The 16,715-nt window shown below is 47.8% G+C and overlaps 1 protein-coding gene across 8 annotated transcripts in view; it reads right to left on the bottom strand.

The window, feature by feature from the left end:
* Window positions 1-1,118: 1,118 nt before the first annotated feature.
* The window catches only part of TBC1D1 (TBC1 domain family member 1), a 1,823,125-nt gene continuing 1,807,528 nt past the window's right edge, over window positions 1,119-16,715 (bottom strand). For all 8 annotated transcript variants that reach the window (XM_069631813.1, XM_069631816.1, XM_069631814.1 and 5 more), the window contains one exon: window positions 1,119-2,148. In XM_069631813.1, the coding sequence (XP_069487914.1) occupies window positions 1,957-2,148 (192 nt within the window). In that variant the 3' untranslated portion in view covers window positions 1,119-1,956. The remainder of the gene's footprint in view (window positions 2,149-16,715) is intronic.

The following is a 16,715-nucleotide window of genomic DNA, read 5'->3' on the forward strand; positions in this document are numbered from 1 at the left end:
GAATAAAGAGATTGCGGCCGACATGTCTTTCCGCTCTTAAGGTAAATCACAAATTTTAACCAGGTCTAACCCATGGAGCTTAACTTTTCTAGAGGTCTTCAACATGTAAGCAAAATGTACACTTAAGGCAAATCGAAGTCATTTGATGACTGTAAAACTGATTTCTCTCACCCGGACGGAGATACACTGTCTAAGGCTATGAGACAGCAACATTATATGATTGTACAATATAATGCAAGGCATGGGCTTTTAAGTTTTTTCCTTTGCATGTAAATAACCCTAAAAGGATGGTTTTTACCCCATTTGCTTATCTTGCTTATCTTGAAATAAATCATGCTTTGTACCACAAAAAGGCTGTGATCTATATGAAAATACAGATTTAAAGTACTATTATCTGTTACATGTATTGTGTACTACACCTGTAAGTGTTTAGAGGAAGAGTTAGCCTGATCTCCTCAGCCCCACCAGCGCTCTACAGTTAAAAGTATCATCTCAATTACATTTAGTTAACAATTATTTGAAAAACAAAACACAATCTTGCCTAGCACTCCCACAGAGGCCCTTACCACTTAAGATTGGAGGAGATGGTAACTGCTGCACTTTCTCTCCAGTAGCCCCTTTCAACTTGCAGTGAAAAGAGAGAAGAGGGTGGATACAGACAGGGCAAAAGAAGAATGCAGGATGTGTTTTCATTGAGCAGAGTATCTTCAATAGCTAGCTTTGCTACACAAGTGTCAATTTAATTAGCAAACCTACATAATTGCATATCAAATTGCTATGCGACACTGCTTATTTTATGCCCTGCAGTGCTAAATGTTACATCAAGGCAAGGTAACATGAAATTGTGTAATTTAAAGGACAATTTATAGGACTTTTGGGGAAAGGCAAGTAGGAGAGAAATTTATTTGGAATAATTGAAAGTGCCAATCAAAAATGTGAGCAATTAGCTCATAACTGTTAAATCCATATTCACCACAATATCCTTCTCTACGGTGATACAAGAGCACGTACACACAAACCTGTCTGGAATACTTCCACTTTCCAAGCCTGCAAGCGGTTAAAAGATATTAAATACCCATCTGATTCACCATCACTTCCACCCAATCCATGCACACACGTTTGGTGATAAAAAAGTGTTTATAAAGTCAATGCAGTGCAAGCAAGGACATGACAAATGTATTCCTGCATTGTTACATGCTGGCGTTGTGAAAATAATTTGTGTGCAAAGTGTCTTAATCATAAAACTGAGAGGCATGTACAAGGGCACTTTAAATATAAAAAGTAAAGCCTCTACCAAATTGCATACATTGATAGTTCACCCACCTCCCAGGCAGTTGTCGGGAGGAATGAAGACCTGCAGCACTGAACATTGTAGGTTTATAAAAAAATGAGCCTGTGCAAAAACTTCACACATCAAAAGAATAGGAATTAAAAACATTAAAATATAAAACAATTCGCCGGTCAACGAATCCAACAAGCCTCCAGCATATCATGTATTACGAAGGTCCAAACTTCAGGAGCTTTGCACAGCCAAGCACCTGCTGCCCACAAAGTGCGCCAGTGTAAGCAGAAGCTTTGTTAGTCTCTGTCCCCCAAGTAAAACCAGCAGCTACTAGGTATAAAAAAAAATCATGTAGACAAAATCAACACTTAATAAGACTCAAGTAAACAGCTTAAATAAAACGTCACGGGCAGCAGCAATGCAACGTGCATAACCCAGAACTGATTTTGCAGTCCCTTTGGCTGCATTTCATATAGTAGTTCGTATGAATAGCCAACACTCCCCGGTGCCAACGTGTTCATTTTTCTGGGCAATCGTTACACTTCTACCACTCCACTGGCCAGTTCAGACGATAAGGCATAGAAAAAAAGAGCAGGTAAATCCCCATGTGCAACTAAAATGGCGCCCCTTCTCTTCACACTCTGAGGCTCTGCTTCCTCTTTGGGTTGCAAGTGTCAATTAGTCGCCTTTCGTTTGTTAGTCCCTTGCAGAGAAAGCGCCTGTATCTGAGCGCGCAGTTCTTCCACAGTGTTCAGTAGTGCTGAGCGCTCAAGTTCTAGAGCAAGGAGGGAGTGCTTCAGTTTGCTTTCGGAGCTCTGGGCGTTCTCCACAGTGGACTCCAGGCTTTGAATCTTCCCATGAGCCACCTGAAATGAGAGAAAAATCAGTGCTGTTAAAGCATATCTAGCTAGGACACGATCACCAGAAGGCAGTGAACTGAGGTCCCAGCGACCCATACCCTTTGCAGCGAAGATGGGTTAATGATTATAAAAGGTTCTGCAGGAAATCTCAAAATACACAGCCATTAGTAATGCATGGGGGGGGTCTGCAATAAAGGAAATTTGGCTTGCCTCAATTCTTCTATTTTCTTATAAAACAAAGGAGGGTTTCTTTCGTCCCCATAAATAACTGCAGTTTATGTTTTTATTACAAGTAGAGTTGACTTTACATCTGCATTGTAACCACAGCATTGAACTAGACAATTGTATCATTTTATTAAGCCAACTAGGGTCAGCAAATTGGCTCCGATCATCTGTTAAATGGCCCAGTAGACAGCAACCGCCAACTCTCAGTGACTGATGGCGAGACATGTTAGGCCAGCACAAGCAATTTCTTTGCATAGGAGGAGATCTCATTGAAGCAGGTGGGCGGGGGTAAAATAAAATGGAAAGGCTACAGAGTAAAAATTAAATAAAAGTGTAAAGCAACAAAAACAGAAGCTAGCTGCTGGAGCAAGGGAATTGTGACGTCATACTCCTATATCATCTTATTAAAACAGACAAACAAGTTACTTTCTTTCCTGGTAACGTTCTTTCGATGGGATGGTCCGACAACGTATTCCATATCTATGACGGGTAATGTCCACAACTGTGCTGCTTCGGAAAATCTTCGGCGTCTGCGTCGATGCGCCGTCCCAGAGAACCTCCTCCGACAGCCGACGTTACCCGATGTGATAAGTAGGACGCACAACGCTCATAGCCTCAGTTATAGTTTTTTCCCCCAGAACGTGTGCCACCAGTTTTCTGCCAGTCAGACACACAAGGCCTTGCGGAACGCAAGCTGCAATCGCAAAAGAAATTCTGCAGCGGGGAAGGTAGGGAGGGAGCGATATGGAATACGTCATCGGACCATCCCATCGTAAGAAGGTTACCAGGTAAGAAAGTAACTTGTTCTTCGAGGGGATTGGGTCCTCCGACGTATTCCATATCTATGACAGACTCCCAAAGCAGTACCAAGCAAGGAGGTGGGAAAAGAATTTAGAACACAAATTTAGCATGCCCAATCAAATTGCGGAATATAGGACTGCCTTGCCAAAGGCCAGATCCTGCCCTCTGATGGAATCGAGGGAGTAGTGACGTACAAAAGTATGTACTGAAGCCCAGGTGGCTGCATCACAGATGTGACCAATAGGAACACCCCTCTGCAGGGCAGTAGACGCAGCCACTCCCCTGGTAGAATGGGCCGGCAAGCCAGCCGGAGGGTCCTTACCCGCCAAGCTGTAACACTCGGAGATAGCTAAAATAATCCAACGAGACAGTCTGTTTCGTCACAGCTTGTCCCAAACGCTTTCCTGCGTAACCAATGAAAAGTTGATCGTCCACTCTGACCCAGGACATGCACGAAATATAAAAGCTCAACGCTCTCCTAGGATCAAGCCTATGGAGCCTCTCCTCTTCCTTACCAGGATGTGGAGGAGGATACAACTCTGGAAGAACAACCTTCTGGCTCAAATGAAAATCCGAAACCACCTTCGGAAGAAAAGAAGGACGAACTCTAAGGGCAACCCTGTCCTTATGAAACACAGTGAAGAGTGGCTTAACTGAAAGTGCCTGTAACTCACTCACTCTGCGAGCGGAAGTAACCGCAACCAAAAACACAGTTTTAAGAGTTAGAAGTCTCAAAGGGCAAGAATGTAAAGGCTCAAACGGAGCACCCATGAGAAACTTAAGAACGAGGTTCAAATCCCAACCGGGCACCAGAAAAGGTGACGGAGGGAACACATTAGTGAGCCCTTTCAAAAACTGAGAAATTAAAGGAATCTTAAAATGGGAACATTCTTCAGACGAGCGCTTGATGGACAGCGCCGCCAGGTAACCTTTAATGGTCCCCACTTGCAAGCCCCTGTGGGCCAAAGAAAGCAAAAAAGACAGAACCATGGGAAGGTCACATTCAAAAGGATCCACATTCTTAACTCTGCACCAGTCGCAGAACTTTCTCCAATGGCAACGGTACAGAGACTTTGTTGCCGGCCGCCTGGCCGAGAGCAACACCTCCATCACGACTTCAGGGAGGTCCCAATCCTTATACCTCAACCTTTCAGAAGCCAAGCGTGAAGGTTGAGGGATCTGACCTCTGGATGGAGAACCTGACCTCCCTCCCATGAGAGCAGATCGTCTCGGTAGGGAAGACGACGTGGAGGGCAGATGGACAAGTCGAGAAGGTCCGGGTACCACGTCCTCCGGGCCCACGCCGGAGCAATGAGGATCATCCGGGAACCGAACCTTCGCAGTGCTTGCGGGATGACGGGGACTGGAGGGAACGCGTACAGCAGTGGGAATGACCACTCCACCACGAACGCGTCTCCTAAGGTTCCTTTTGGAGGTAATTCCCACGAGCAAAACCTTTTGCACTTCCGGTTGACACTGGAGGCGAAGTGATCTACTTGAGGGGTCCCCCAAAGGGCGAAGATCTCCAGGAGAATCTCCTGAGACAGCTCCCACTCGTGAGAGATCATGCTCTGCCTGCTCAGAGCGTCCGCCGTCTCGTTGTCGTCTCCGGCCAGATGAACTGCCAAGATCGAAACTTCTTGCTGGATGGCCTCCCTGCACAGAGGAAGTGACCCTGCCCCCCGCCCCCCTTTTTGTTGAGGTAGTGCATGGCCACTGTGTTGTCCGTTAGAATCAGGACACTCTTTCCTCGCACAGTCGGCAGAAAAGCCTTCAGGGCAAGCCTGACGGCCCTCAGCTCCAACAGATTGATATGGAGTCTGGACTCTGACAGAGACCAACGACCGCTGACTGTCAACTCGTTGGCATGAGCTCCCCATCCCATGAGGGATGCGTCCATCACGATCGTCACCTCCGGCCAGGGCAGCCAAAATGGGGCCCCCTTCATTAGATTGCCTTCGACGGCCCACCACAGAAGGTCCTGGGCGACCGAGGGCAGCACCTGAACAGGGTCCGACAGCCTGCCGGAGGACTGAGACCACTGGAGCTTGAGTGCCCACTGCAAAGATCTCATCCGCAGACGAGCCTCTGGCACCAGAAGAATACAGGATGCCATGAGGCCGAGCAGTCTCAAGAACTCGGACGCTGGGAGATTCTGCTGAATGTGAAGAGCCCTCACCTGGGGAGGAAAACACTGCCCCAGGGATGTGTCAAGCACTGCTCCGATGTACTGAGACGCTGCGTTGGTGTCAAATGGGACTTCTTTAAATTGAGGGAGAAGCCTAGCTTGTGAAGGGAGTGGCAGGTGACGGACAGATGATCCAGGACTTGCTCGGGAGAAATCCCCCTGATCAACCAATCGTCCAGGTAGGGGTAGACATGAACCCCCCCTTTTCCTGAGATGCGCTGCCACCACCACCATGAGCTTGGTGAAAACCCTCGGACGGAGGTCAATCCGAACGGCAGGACCCGAAACTGAAAGTGCGAGTCGCCAACCGCGAACCTCAGGTACTTCTTGTGCTTGGGATGGATCGGCACATGGAAGTAAGCATCCTTGAGGTCGAGAGAGACCAACCAGTCCTGAAGTTGAAGGGCCTGGAGGACTTGAGAGAGAGTAACCATCTTGAATTTGTCCTTCCTGAGGAGACCCCTCATGGACTTGCGCGGTGTTTGTTTGTTAAAACCGCGCAAGTCCATGAGAGGTCTCAATCCCCCGTCTTTCTTCGAAATCAAAAAATAAGGGGAATACCATCCCTTGTTCCTCTCCGCTACAGGCACCAGTTCTATGGCGCCTTTCTCCAGCAGGGTTTGAATTTCCTGCGCGAGGAGCGGATCCGGACTCTTCAAAGAGAGATTCCCAGGTGGATTGTCGTGAGGCCTCTGCCGAAAAGGAAGACAGTAGCCGTGGGTTATGATCTCCAGAACCCACACATCTGAAATAATGGCTCGCCACTCTACAAAATGCTGCGCCAGCCTTCCCCCAACCGGCGAACCATGGGACCTGGCCTCATGACTGAGTGGTAGCGGCTGCGGCGTTGCGTGAGGGCAACAGGGCCACTGCTCGAGCGGCCTTGGCACCTCGAGTACTCTTGTTTCCACCTCGCGCACTCTTACGGTGGACTCTTTGACTGCTAGCTCCTCTCGCTTTACTGAAGGACGAGTAATAGCGAAAGGAACCTCCCCTCCATTGCTGTCCCCTAGGACGAAAAGGCGGAGGTTGGTGAACTGCAGCACCCAACGACTTTGCTGCAGCTTTGGAGGTCTGCAACCTCTCAAGGCTCTCGTCAGCCTTGCTGCCAAAAAGATGTTCACCGTCAAAGGTCATGTTGAGGAGCTGGGACTGCACATCAGGAGCGAACCCAGACTTCCGCAACCACGCAAACCTGCGTATTACGGTGCTCGCCGCCATGGACCGGCTGACACAATCTGCCATGTCCAAACCCGACTGAATGGCCTCACACATGGCATCCTTGCCATCCTGAACCATAGCAAGGAAACCATCCCGTTCGTCCCCTTCGGGAATACGTTCAGCCGCTAATGCAACACAGTTCCCCAGAGTGTGAAACGAGACACATATGGAGTTGGCCGCCTGAAGCGCCATACCCCCTGAAGGAAACACTTTCTTCGCCCAGCCGTCAAAACGTTTGTCGTCCCTATCCAGAGGGATGGTAGGTTACGACGCCTGCTTTGCCGGGGCCATAGCCGCCTGCACCACCAAACTCTCTGGAGTGGGGTGCCTGGACAAGTAGCAGGGGTCGCTACTGGCTGGACGGTATTTTCGTGACAAAGACTTGCCCACTGCCGGGAGACTCTCCGGAGCAGTCCAAGCCTCCGCCACCCTTCTCTGCAGAGCCATATGACACGGCAAAACCGGGTCAGTGGGGGGACCAAGATCAAGATGTCCGTGAGATCATCCTGAACGAACTCCCCTGGGGGAGCTGACCAACCGAAGTACTCGGTGATCCGAGACATAAGGCGCCGATATGAAGAATCGGCATGAGTGCCAGGCTCCAGCCTACAAAACTCCACCTCCAGAGAGGTGTCCAGTCCACTGGCATCATGCAGTGACTGACTCAGGTCATCAAACTGGCTATGGCCCGAGATAAGCTCATCTGGTACCGTAACCGGAACCAAGCCGTCATCAGAGCCTTCATCACCCTCTGAAATGTACTCCAGGCAGGGAGTGGAAGACATCTGGGGACCAAAGCAGTGCCTGACATTAGCCAGAGCCTTTCTAGGGGCTAACCCCGTGCCATGGGGCCCCTCCACACCACCGCCTCGAAAGGCGTCGAGGGCGCCGAACGAGTCGGCGCCGGCAGAAACGGCGTCAAGCAAAATCGGCGTCGACGTCAGCTGCAGCGCCGCCAGCATCGACGGCGTTGACACAGGCCTCGACGCCGAAGCTCCGAGCGTGTCTCTCGACGACCTAGGCGCCGACGACCCCCTCAGAGGCGGAGCTTCGAGAGAAATCGTCGATGACCTCGGCGCCACAGGCGTCGACATCTTCTTGGAAGACGACACAGGATCACGTGGTCTCAAGCGCCTCGAGGACCGGGACCTGGAACGGGCATGGCGAGAACAGCTACCCTTGGCCGAGCGGGTCCTCTCCCGCGAGCTGTGCTGACCACCCGAGCCCGAAGGCATACGAGCGGTGTCTCTCGACCGGTGCCGACCGACCCCACTCGGAGGCGCGGATGGACCGGTGCCCTGCAATTCAAGAATCGCTAGCATCTGCTTCCCGAAGGAAGCCCATTCCTCCTGTGTCGCTTGCAAGGAGGCATAAGCGACCCGCCGACGAGCGGAGTCCTCGGAAGAGGACGGGGTAGGCGACCGATGCCGGCGCTTCCGGGAATGCCTCCAAGAGGCGGAGGAGTGGCGAGACCGACTCCTGGAAGGAGACCCACTGAACTTCCGATGATGACGCGGAGAGTCGCAGACCTCGACTTCCGGGGCTTAGACACCCGACCTACCGACAGCTTCTTCTTGCGTTCCCGCAAGGCCTTTGCCGTGAGCGACTGGCAGTCAACACAGTCGTCCGTATCGTGGGCCTCCCCCGAGGCACCAGAGGCAGGCGTTGTGCGAGTCCGTGACGGACATCTTGGACCCACAGTCCCCGCATTTCTTGAAGCCCGGACGCAGGGTTGAAGACGAAGTAGACATCGCCATGAACAGGTCTTCACAAAAAACCGCACAGGTTCAACGAACCGAGAAGAAAACAGCAAACTCCAAAGAGTCGAGGCGTACCGAGATTCACGAAGCGAACACGTTGGCGGAAAAAACGGAACTGAGGCTATGGGCGTTGTGAGTCCTACTTATCACATCGGGTGACGTCGGCCGTCGGAGGAGGTCCTCGGGGACAGCGCATCGACGTCAGGACCCAGACGCCGAAGATTTTCCGAAGCAGCACAGCTGTGGACATTACCCGTCATAGATATGGAATACGTCGGAGGACCCAATCACCTCGAATAGTGCTTTTATTACAAAACAATCATGTCATGTCATTCTCGATTCAAATAAAAGAATGATGTGCTTGCAAGAATAGGCAGGTTACAGTCTCCCATGTACGGATAAGAAAAGCACTTGACAAGTTGGCTGTAGAGCGTATTAAAAATTAAAGACAAATTCACAGAAATGGACAAGGAGGAAGAAGGGGATATAAAGACAAAATATAGAAAAATGCAGATGTTTATGCAGTGTTAAACACAAAGAATAAACTGTGGAGATAGAGGTAAATGCGAAGTGTTGGAAAGGGAAAAGGAAAGTTAAAACAGCAAAGAACGGTGCGAGAGAGGAGGAGAAAAAAACATTGTAAAAAATAACTTTTTTTTTTAAAGTAGTTAAAAAAAGACAGCAGGCATTTAGAAGTGGGGACTTGATGATAAGGAATAAAATACCCCAACTATACTCAGAAAGGATATTGCTAGTCACAAAGGGATTTCCATGACCCTAAGGCACTCCTGCAATATTGTGCTTCTGTATAGTGACCGAACTTCACAGTGATCTCTTACATCCCTATAATGGGTACTTCATTCCATCCTCATTTGTACTAACTAATTTTCGACTAATTAGATTTTTATGGGCTTATGTAGCACTTTCTCCAAAACGGTGAAATGTGAATTAACGGTACAAAAAGAGAAAATGATGAAACAGCAATAAACTACAGCTTAGTAACTGCAACTTTGGTATGTGTGACCGATCAGTCGGGGGAGGGAGGTGAGGATTGGAGAGTAGGTGCCATTTTCAGAGGAGAACACCTCTCAAGAGGAACAAATTCCTTTCTCGCTCGGTATGTTTCTTCTGGTGGATATTCCTCCCTTGGATTGCTCATCTATAATATTCTATACGCAGCAGTTCTTCGGACATTTTTCTCCACCACGGGAGCAACGCGACTCCACCACATGCCTGTACACGTCTTGCGGATATGATGTCGAGCCAGTATATATCAAGCCGCCAGACAGCATGACCTGTTTTCCTAGCACCTGGATGCCGAGGGACTGCAGAACCAAAAGGTTCACTAGCTATCTGCCAAGTGGGGCAGCTAGGGACGAGCGACAAGGTATCTGTGGATGGCAACAAAATCCATGGGAGGGACATCCATTAGAAAGAATTACTGACTGGAAAGTAATTTGTTTGTCTAATTCCTTCCTTCCACGGATTCCTAGTCTATATTAGAATCACATAGCAGTATTTAGATCTGGGGGAGAGTGGAGCGCAAGGACAATACGTATGCCATAAAGCTCTGGAGAACTGCCTTACCAAAATGAGCATCCTGCCCTGGCTGGAGATCCAGGCAGTAATGTTTGGCAAACATGTATAGAGAAGCCCATGTAGACGCCTGGCAAATGTCCAGAACAGAGTCCCTTCTCTGCAGGGCATAGGTGGCAGCCGGTCCTCTGGTAGAATGAACTCCGAGACCTTCACGCACATCCTTCCCAGACAGATCATAGCATTCCAAAATGCAGAAAATGATGCACCTTGAAATCTGTATGGTTACAGCCCTGCTAACACAGGCACCAGCATAACCTACAAAAAGCTAGTCATTTTTCGTGACATCCTTTCTCTCGTCCGAGAGATGCAGCGGCTGAGAACCTGCACCAGGCGATGGAAGCGTTCCTCTGCCTTGGAAGGATGGGCAGGTGGAAAAAACACAGGAAGATGAATATTTTGAATGAGACGAAATTCTGAGACAACTTTCGGGAGGAAGGAAATTTTCACTCTCAACATCAGCTTCTCTTTGGAGAACACCAAGCAAGGAGGTTTAATGGCTCACTCACCCGTCTAGCAGAAGGGATGGCCACAAGCAAGATCACCTTAAGGGTGAGCAGTCTAATAAAATAATAATGCAGGGGCTCAAACGCAGCACCTATAAGAAACGTTAAAATCAAATCCAAACCACATACTGGCATGGAGGAAACTGGTTGCACAATCCCCTTAAAAACTGCATACCTGTTCCCATCACTCAACTGAATATTTACTGTAATATATGCCAATGTGCCTCTCTTCATTAATATCTACCCCCCCTCTTTTTCCCCCCTCCCTCACATCTCGTGTTTGTCAAATGTCAGTCTTGTGTTTGTCTTCCCCCACTTAAGACATCATAATGCAGAAATCGTTCTAAACTAAGTTTAGCACAACACGGTGCTATGGTTGTTTTGCGTATGTTTTCAATTGTATTGAAAATTTGTTCTTCAAATGCTTAACTCCTAATTATACACAGAGTACTCAATTAACTGCTTTCTCGGAACACTTTCTTTTACCATTGTTTAACCTATACTATTGTAAAGGTTTCACTGCATTATGTTTATGAAGTTATGACTTTATGATTGTATACTACATACCTTAATAAAAAAAAAAATTATCAAAATGAGAAAAAAAGAAAAAAGAGCCCTGCTCAGGGGACCATTAAAAACAGATATAGCGGTTAGGTACTCATTCACAGTGCCAACCTGTATTCCTGATCAGGCCAAGGACAAAAGATAATCCATGACAGAGGACATGAAATGGTGTCCAAATCCCTTTCCCAGCACCAAGCCAAGAATTTATGCAATCTACAAGCATAAACTGACTTAGTGGCGGGCCTCCAAGCTGAAAGGAGCACATCCAGGATGTCGTCTGACAAGTCCCACTTCTTGTATCGGAGTCTCTCAGTAGCCATGCATGAAGTTTCAGGCTGATGAGGTTAGGGCCGAGGGCCTGCCCCTCCAACAGGTGTAGAATAGATCTACACTCCTTGGCAGGTGCCGAGGAGGGCAGATGTACAGGTTCAACAACTCCGGATACCACATATTCCTGGGTCAGTCCAGAGCGATCATGATTTTAACGAGGTCCCGAACAGGCGCAATCACCTGAGAACCAGTGGAATGACCAGGATTGATGGAAGTGCCAAAAGGAAATTGAACGTCCATTCTACCTTCAATGCATCACCCAGAGCTACCTGATGAGGAAACTACCCTGAGCAGAATAACTTGCACTTCTTGTTCACATTGGCACTGAAGAGATCTACTCGAGGATTCCCCCAGCAGGAGAAAATCTGCACTCGAAATTCCTGGCAGAGGGCCCACTCATGGGAGGCTCAAGGCATCCGCTGCGATATTCGCTCTTCGGGCAAGATGGGCATACGTCAGATGTCACTCTCAAGAGCACCGAATCACAGTTGGATTACTTCTTTGAATAGTGGCAAGGACTCCACACCAACTGAATTGAGGTAGGGTGTGGCCACTGTGTTGTGTCCATAAGGATCAGCACACATTTTGAATCCACAGAGGGAGGAAGGCATCAGTGCCAGCTTGATTGCCCTCAGCTTCAGCAAATTGATGTGCTACCAAGACAGCCAGCTCACAGTCAGGTTTGACAGGTAACCCGTCAGAGATGCATTCATGACTATCGTCACCTGTGGCAATGGTTGACCCAGAAAATAAGTTGAGTACAACCCCTTGCTTTGTTTTTAGTGCGGAAATAGTTCTATTGCACTTTTCAAGAGTTACTGATGGAACCTTTTCAAGAGGACGGGGCCCAGAGGCAAGGTGGTGTAAGGGAAGTGGTCCAGAGGACACTGACTGAAAGGGTGACAGTAACACTGCTGAACGATCTGTGAGGCCCAAGCATCCAACGTACTTCATCCATTCCGTGCCGAATAGAAAAACTTCTCCCACTCACAGAGAAGTTGTGACAGAATTCCCTGCATAGATTTTGCACCCTGGGTTGCAGAAGGGACAGTGGTCACTGCTGTTCCACCTCTAGGAGTACCACTGCCTTTTCCTCTTTGGAAGAGTCTACCCTGCAGTCTCCCAGGGGCCCCCTGACCTCTTCAACAGGGAGCATAGGAGGCAGAGGGGTGAAAGCCCCCAAACCCTTGGATATGGCCCAGAGGGCTGCTGTCCTGGCAGCCAGGCACCCCAAAAACGTTTCAGTCATCTTGGAGGACTGGAACTGTAGTAGGTCGTAATTGCAACCATTTTTTGCTGCTTTGAAGTACTGTGAAAAACAGTTGGTATCACCCATTTGTAATGCTGAAAGAGAACACTGTAAAAGGAATAGACAAAACACAACTCTAAGTGGGGCTAACGGGTGCAATACAATAGAGGGAAAGATCATGTGAAAATGCCTGGTTGGTTGTTGGGGATGAATGAGTACCACAAGACGAGATATGACCTGATGGTGCAGATAAGGGGAGAAGAATGGAGCAGATGGTGGAGGGTAAGGGTGACAAATGGGAGTATTCGATCAGGCGTGGAGAAGGGAGGTGGCTGGGACAGTAGTCAAGATCACTGAGTACAAGAGTTATTATGGTTTCGGTATAAAAGGTAGGTGAGGTGATGGCAGATTTTCTGATAGTAACTCAGAGGCGCCCAGCCATTGCCCAATTTCGAACTTTGTTGTGCCCAGCTGCCATGTGTGTTCTTGCCATCCTGGCCAAAATCGAACTTTGTTGTGCCCAGCTGCCATGTGTGTTCTTGCTATCCTGGCCAAATTCAAACTTTGTTGTGCCCAGCTGCCACGGTGTTCTTAACATCCTGGCCAAAGTTGAACTTTTTTGTGCCATCTGAAGAATCCTCGTCCTCCAGGTTTCCTCCCCCCCCCCCTCTGCCCTTGAACTCCCCCCTCTCTATATCCCATATGTGTTTTCTGTCCCCCGTTTCTCTTCATTGCCACAGTGTTTTTCATGTTCTACCTGCCCATGCCTAATTCTAGTCCCGTTGTGCCCAGTGTTTCATGTCTCCACCTGTCCTTGCCTCTTTCGATTGTTATGCTGTCTGTGCCTCCAATGCCTGCATGTCAATTCCCCTCCCTCTCCTCTTTCCCTCCCTACACCTCCCTCTTGGCCACCCTTCCCCTTCTTCTATCTTCGTTGTTGCTCTTGGGTACTTGAAAATCGTCGGCCTTACCTTCTCTCACCATACCCATCCGATTCTCAGACTACCCCAACCTCACTCTGTCCCTGCCTACTTCTCTTCACCCCCAACCCATCCTTAATCAATGCGCTTACACTATCAGAAATGTTGTCAGGCCCAATATGATAGTCCATTGTTTGTTCCTCTCCGTCCTCCCCCACCCTTGTTCCCTCATGTGTGTGTAATGCTCTTACACTGTTAAAAATGATGGCAGGCATAGCATGATAGTCTACCGTTTGTCCCCCCCCCCTTTCTCCCCTCATTTGTGTTCTATGCACTTGCACTATCTGAAATGTCTTCAGGCCTAGATTCTTAATGTCTCAAGGCCTTGTAATGTTAAAGGTATTTGTATAGTGCACCGTCACCAATGGAGTTAGTCTCCAGGCGCTCATGCGGATCTGTAAACAAAAGGTGGGCGGGCTAGGTTAGTGGGTGAAGAGGGTGTAGGAAAGTCAGAGGTGGTGTACCGGTGGCAGCTTCAGTTCAGTTCAGTTCAGTTTTCACAGCGCGCTGAGCTTGACTGTGCAAGTAGGATCGAAGTGGGTCCTCGCGTGCTGTTGCGAGCTATGTGTTGGTCGTTTGTTGTTGCTGTGAAGTCTGTGCAGTTTGCTGTGAGAGAGATGGTTTTGTGTGCATTAAGTGAGCAGCAATTAGAGGTTTTGGTTAGTGGGTTGTATGTCTCAATCCCTGTAGTTTAGTTTATGTATCAGGTAGTCATATTGGGTTGGTAAATTCTCTCGCTAAGTTTACTTGATTGTCTAGTTTTTATGGTGATACTGTGGCTGGATTAGTAGATTAGATTAATTGGCATAGTACCCCTGGTTCGGTGAGCATTCTCCCCAGATCGATAATGGTGGTTTATTGTCATTAACCAGCTACTTTCTATCTATTTACTGTTGGTAGTCCATTGGGTGGTATAACTTCTCTTCCCTTTCCTATCTGTCTAGTATCTGGGCTGGGGAACAAGGTTGGCCTCCAGCTAAATTATTGAGTTTGGTACACCCAGGGGCGGGCATAATCCTGCTTAGGTAGTGGAGATATATTTCGTTCTTTCCTATGTGTTACTGTTTATGGTCCATTGCTGCCTGTGCCCTCAAGGGTTGCCGGGTGCCATTGCTGGGTAATACCTTCTCTGGGTCGTCTTGTTATGATTGGTGAGGTTTGTTTTTAATAGATAAGTGTATATGTTACATGTCCATATATCCTCATTTTAATAAGGGTTGATGATTAGGGGAGTCCGGGTAGGCTCTTCTCTCTGCCTAGTTCCTCTGTGTATGTCCTTATGGGCATTCGTTCTGGTTATGGGGTGAAGGGCCATTATTTGAGGAGTTTCCTGAATAGTAGGAGATCTCTTGTGAGAAAAAGAGGATCCTCTGAGTTTTCTCTTGTATGATTTGGGTTCCAAGCGGATGTCGCTGCTGGGTCTGAGTGGCTTTGCAGTGTGATGTACATTTAGTTTTCTTCTGATGAACTTTGAGCCTTGGTCGTGGATTGCTCTGTGGGTTATGCACATTGATTTGAACATGATCCGCTGTTTGATGGGTAGCCAGTGTAACGTTTTCAGCGCCGGTGTGATGTGTTCTCTTCGAAGAAGTTTGACAGTCTGGCCGCTGCATTTTGTATGCGTTGAGTTTATTTAGGAGTCGTTCTGGGATGCCTAGATATAGGCTGTTGGCGTAGTCTAGTCTGGACATAATGAGGGCGATTACCACAGTTGTTTTGTTGGCGAATGAGAGGAATGGTAGGATCCTTTTAACTGATCGCAGGAGAAAGAAGGATTTCTTGATTAGGGTGTTTACTTGTGTTTCTAGAGTGAGTTTGTTATCCATCAGGACTCCCAGGGTTTTTTTTTTTTTTTTTTTTTTTTTTTACACAGTTGAGTATGGGGCTGGGGTTTCACCAAGTTCAGTTGGTAATGGGATGTAGAGGTTGTCTTTTCTGATTTTTGTGATGATCATTATTTCTGTTTTGCCTGGGTTGAGTTTGAGTTCATCTAGTTGTTTATTTCACGAAGGCAGTTCTCTAGGGTTGCGTTGTCTTCTTGTAAATCTTGTATTTTGTAGATTATTTGTGTTTCGTCAGCGTAGTTTTAGCAGGTGAGGCCATGTCTTTCGATGATTTTGATTAGCTGTGACAGGTAGATGTTGAATAGAAGTGGCGCGAAAGATGACCCTTGTGGGACTCTGCATGATGATTCTCAAGGACTTGATTTGTTAGGAAGGAGCTAACCCAAAGTAAAGCATTGCAGTGATTCCGAATTCTTCTAGTCTCGTGATGAGGATGTCGTGTCCAACTGTGTCAAAAGCTGCAGAGGTCTAGAAGTATCAGAGCGGTGCTGTTTGAGTCTGTGTTTGCCTTTAGATCATCCCAGATTGAAATAAGTTCTGTTTCTGTTCCTCTCATCGGTCTGAAGCCTACTTGTGCCTGGTTTAAAAGGTGATGTTCTTCTATAAAGTTTTGGGTTGTTCTGTATGTGTGTGTTTCAAGGAGTTTAGCTGGGTAGGGGATGTTGGAGATGGGTCTGTAGCTGGAGAGGTCCTCTACGTTTCCTGTTGTGCCCTTGAGGAGTGGTTTGATGTATGCTGCTTTGAAGGCTTGAGGCACTCTTCCCATTGAGATTGAATGGTTGAGGACGATTCTGTAGTATTCCATTGGTGTTGCTTGTGCGTGGATCGATTTATAGATGTCAGGAAGGCAGGGATCTGCGGGGGAGCCAGATACGTTGTTTTCATTTACGATTTTGATGAAAGTCTCCACTGATATGTGCGGGAAGTTTCAGAGTTTGCTCTGGTGTTCCTTGCATATGTGGATGTCGTCAGTGTTGTGGTTGCATGGTCTGTTTTGTATGGTCTGTTGGATGGTCATGATTTTATTTTTGAAGTGGTCTGCGAGGTCATTGCATAATTTCTTCAATGGTATTGGAGTGTTGTTGCAGCCGGGTGGGTTTTTTATTTCGTTTATGATTTTAAACAGTTCTCTTTGGGTGTTTGGTGCTTTGAGGATGAACAAGTATGTTGTTGAAGTTTTAATTTTTTTCCGCAGTCTTTATTGATCCTCCATTCCAATTCTAGTTTTCGTTTTTTCCTTTTCATGGCACAGAGTAGTGGGTGAACCATTTTGCCATTGCTCTTTTGCGGGATGGATTGAAAGGTTTTT

Source organism: Ambystoma mexicanum, chromosome 6q (assembly GCF_040938575.1).
Source record: "Ambystoma mexicanum isolate Mex_15411 chromosome 6q, UKY_AmexF1_1, whole genome shotgun sequence".
NCBI classification, from domain to species: Eukaryota; Metazoa; Chordata; class Amphibia; order Caudata; family Ambystomatidae; genus Ambystoma; species Ambystoma mexicanum.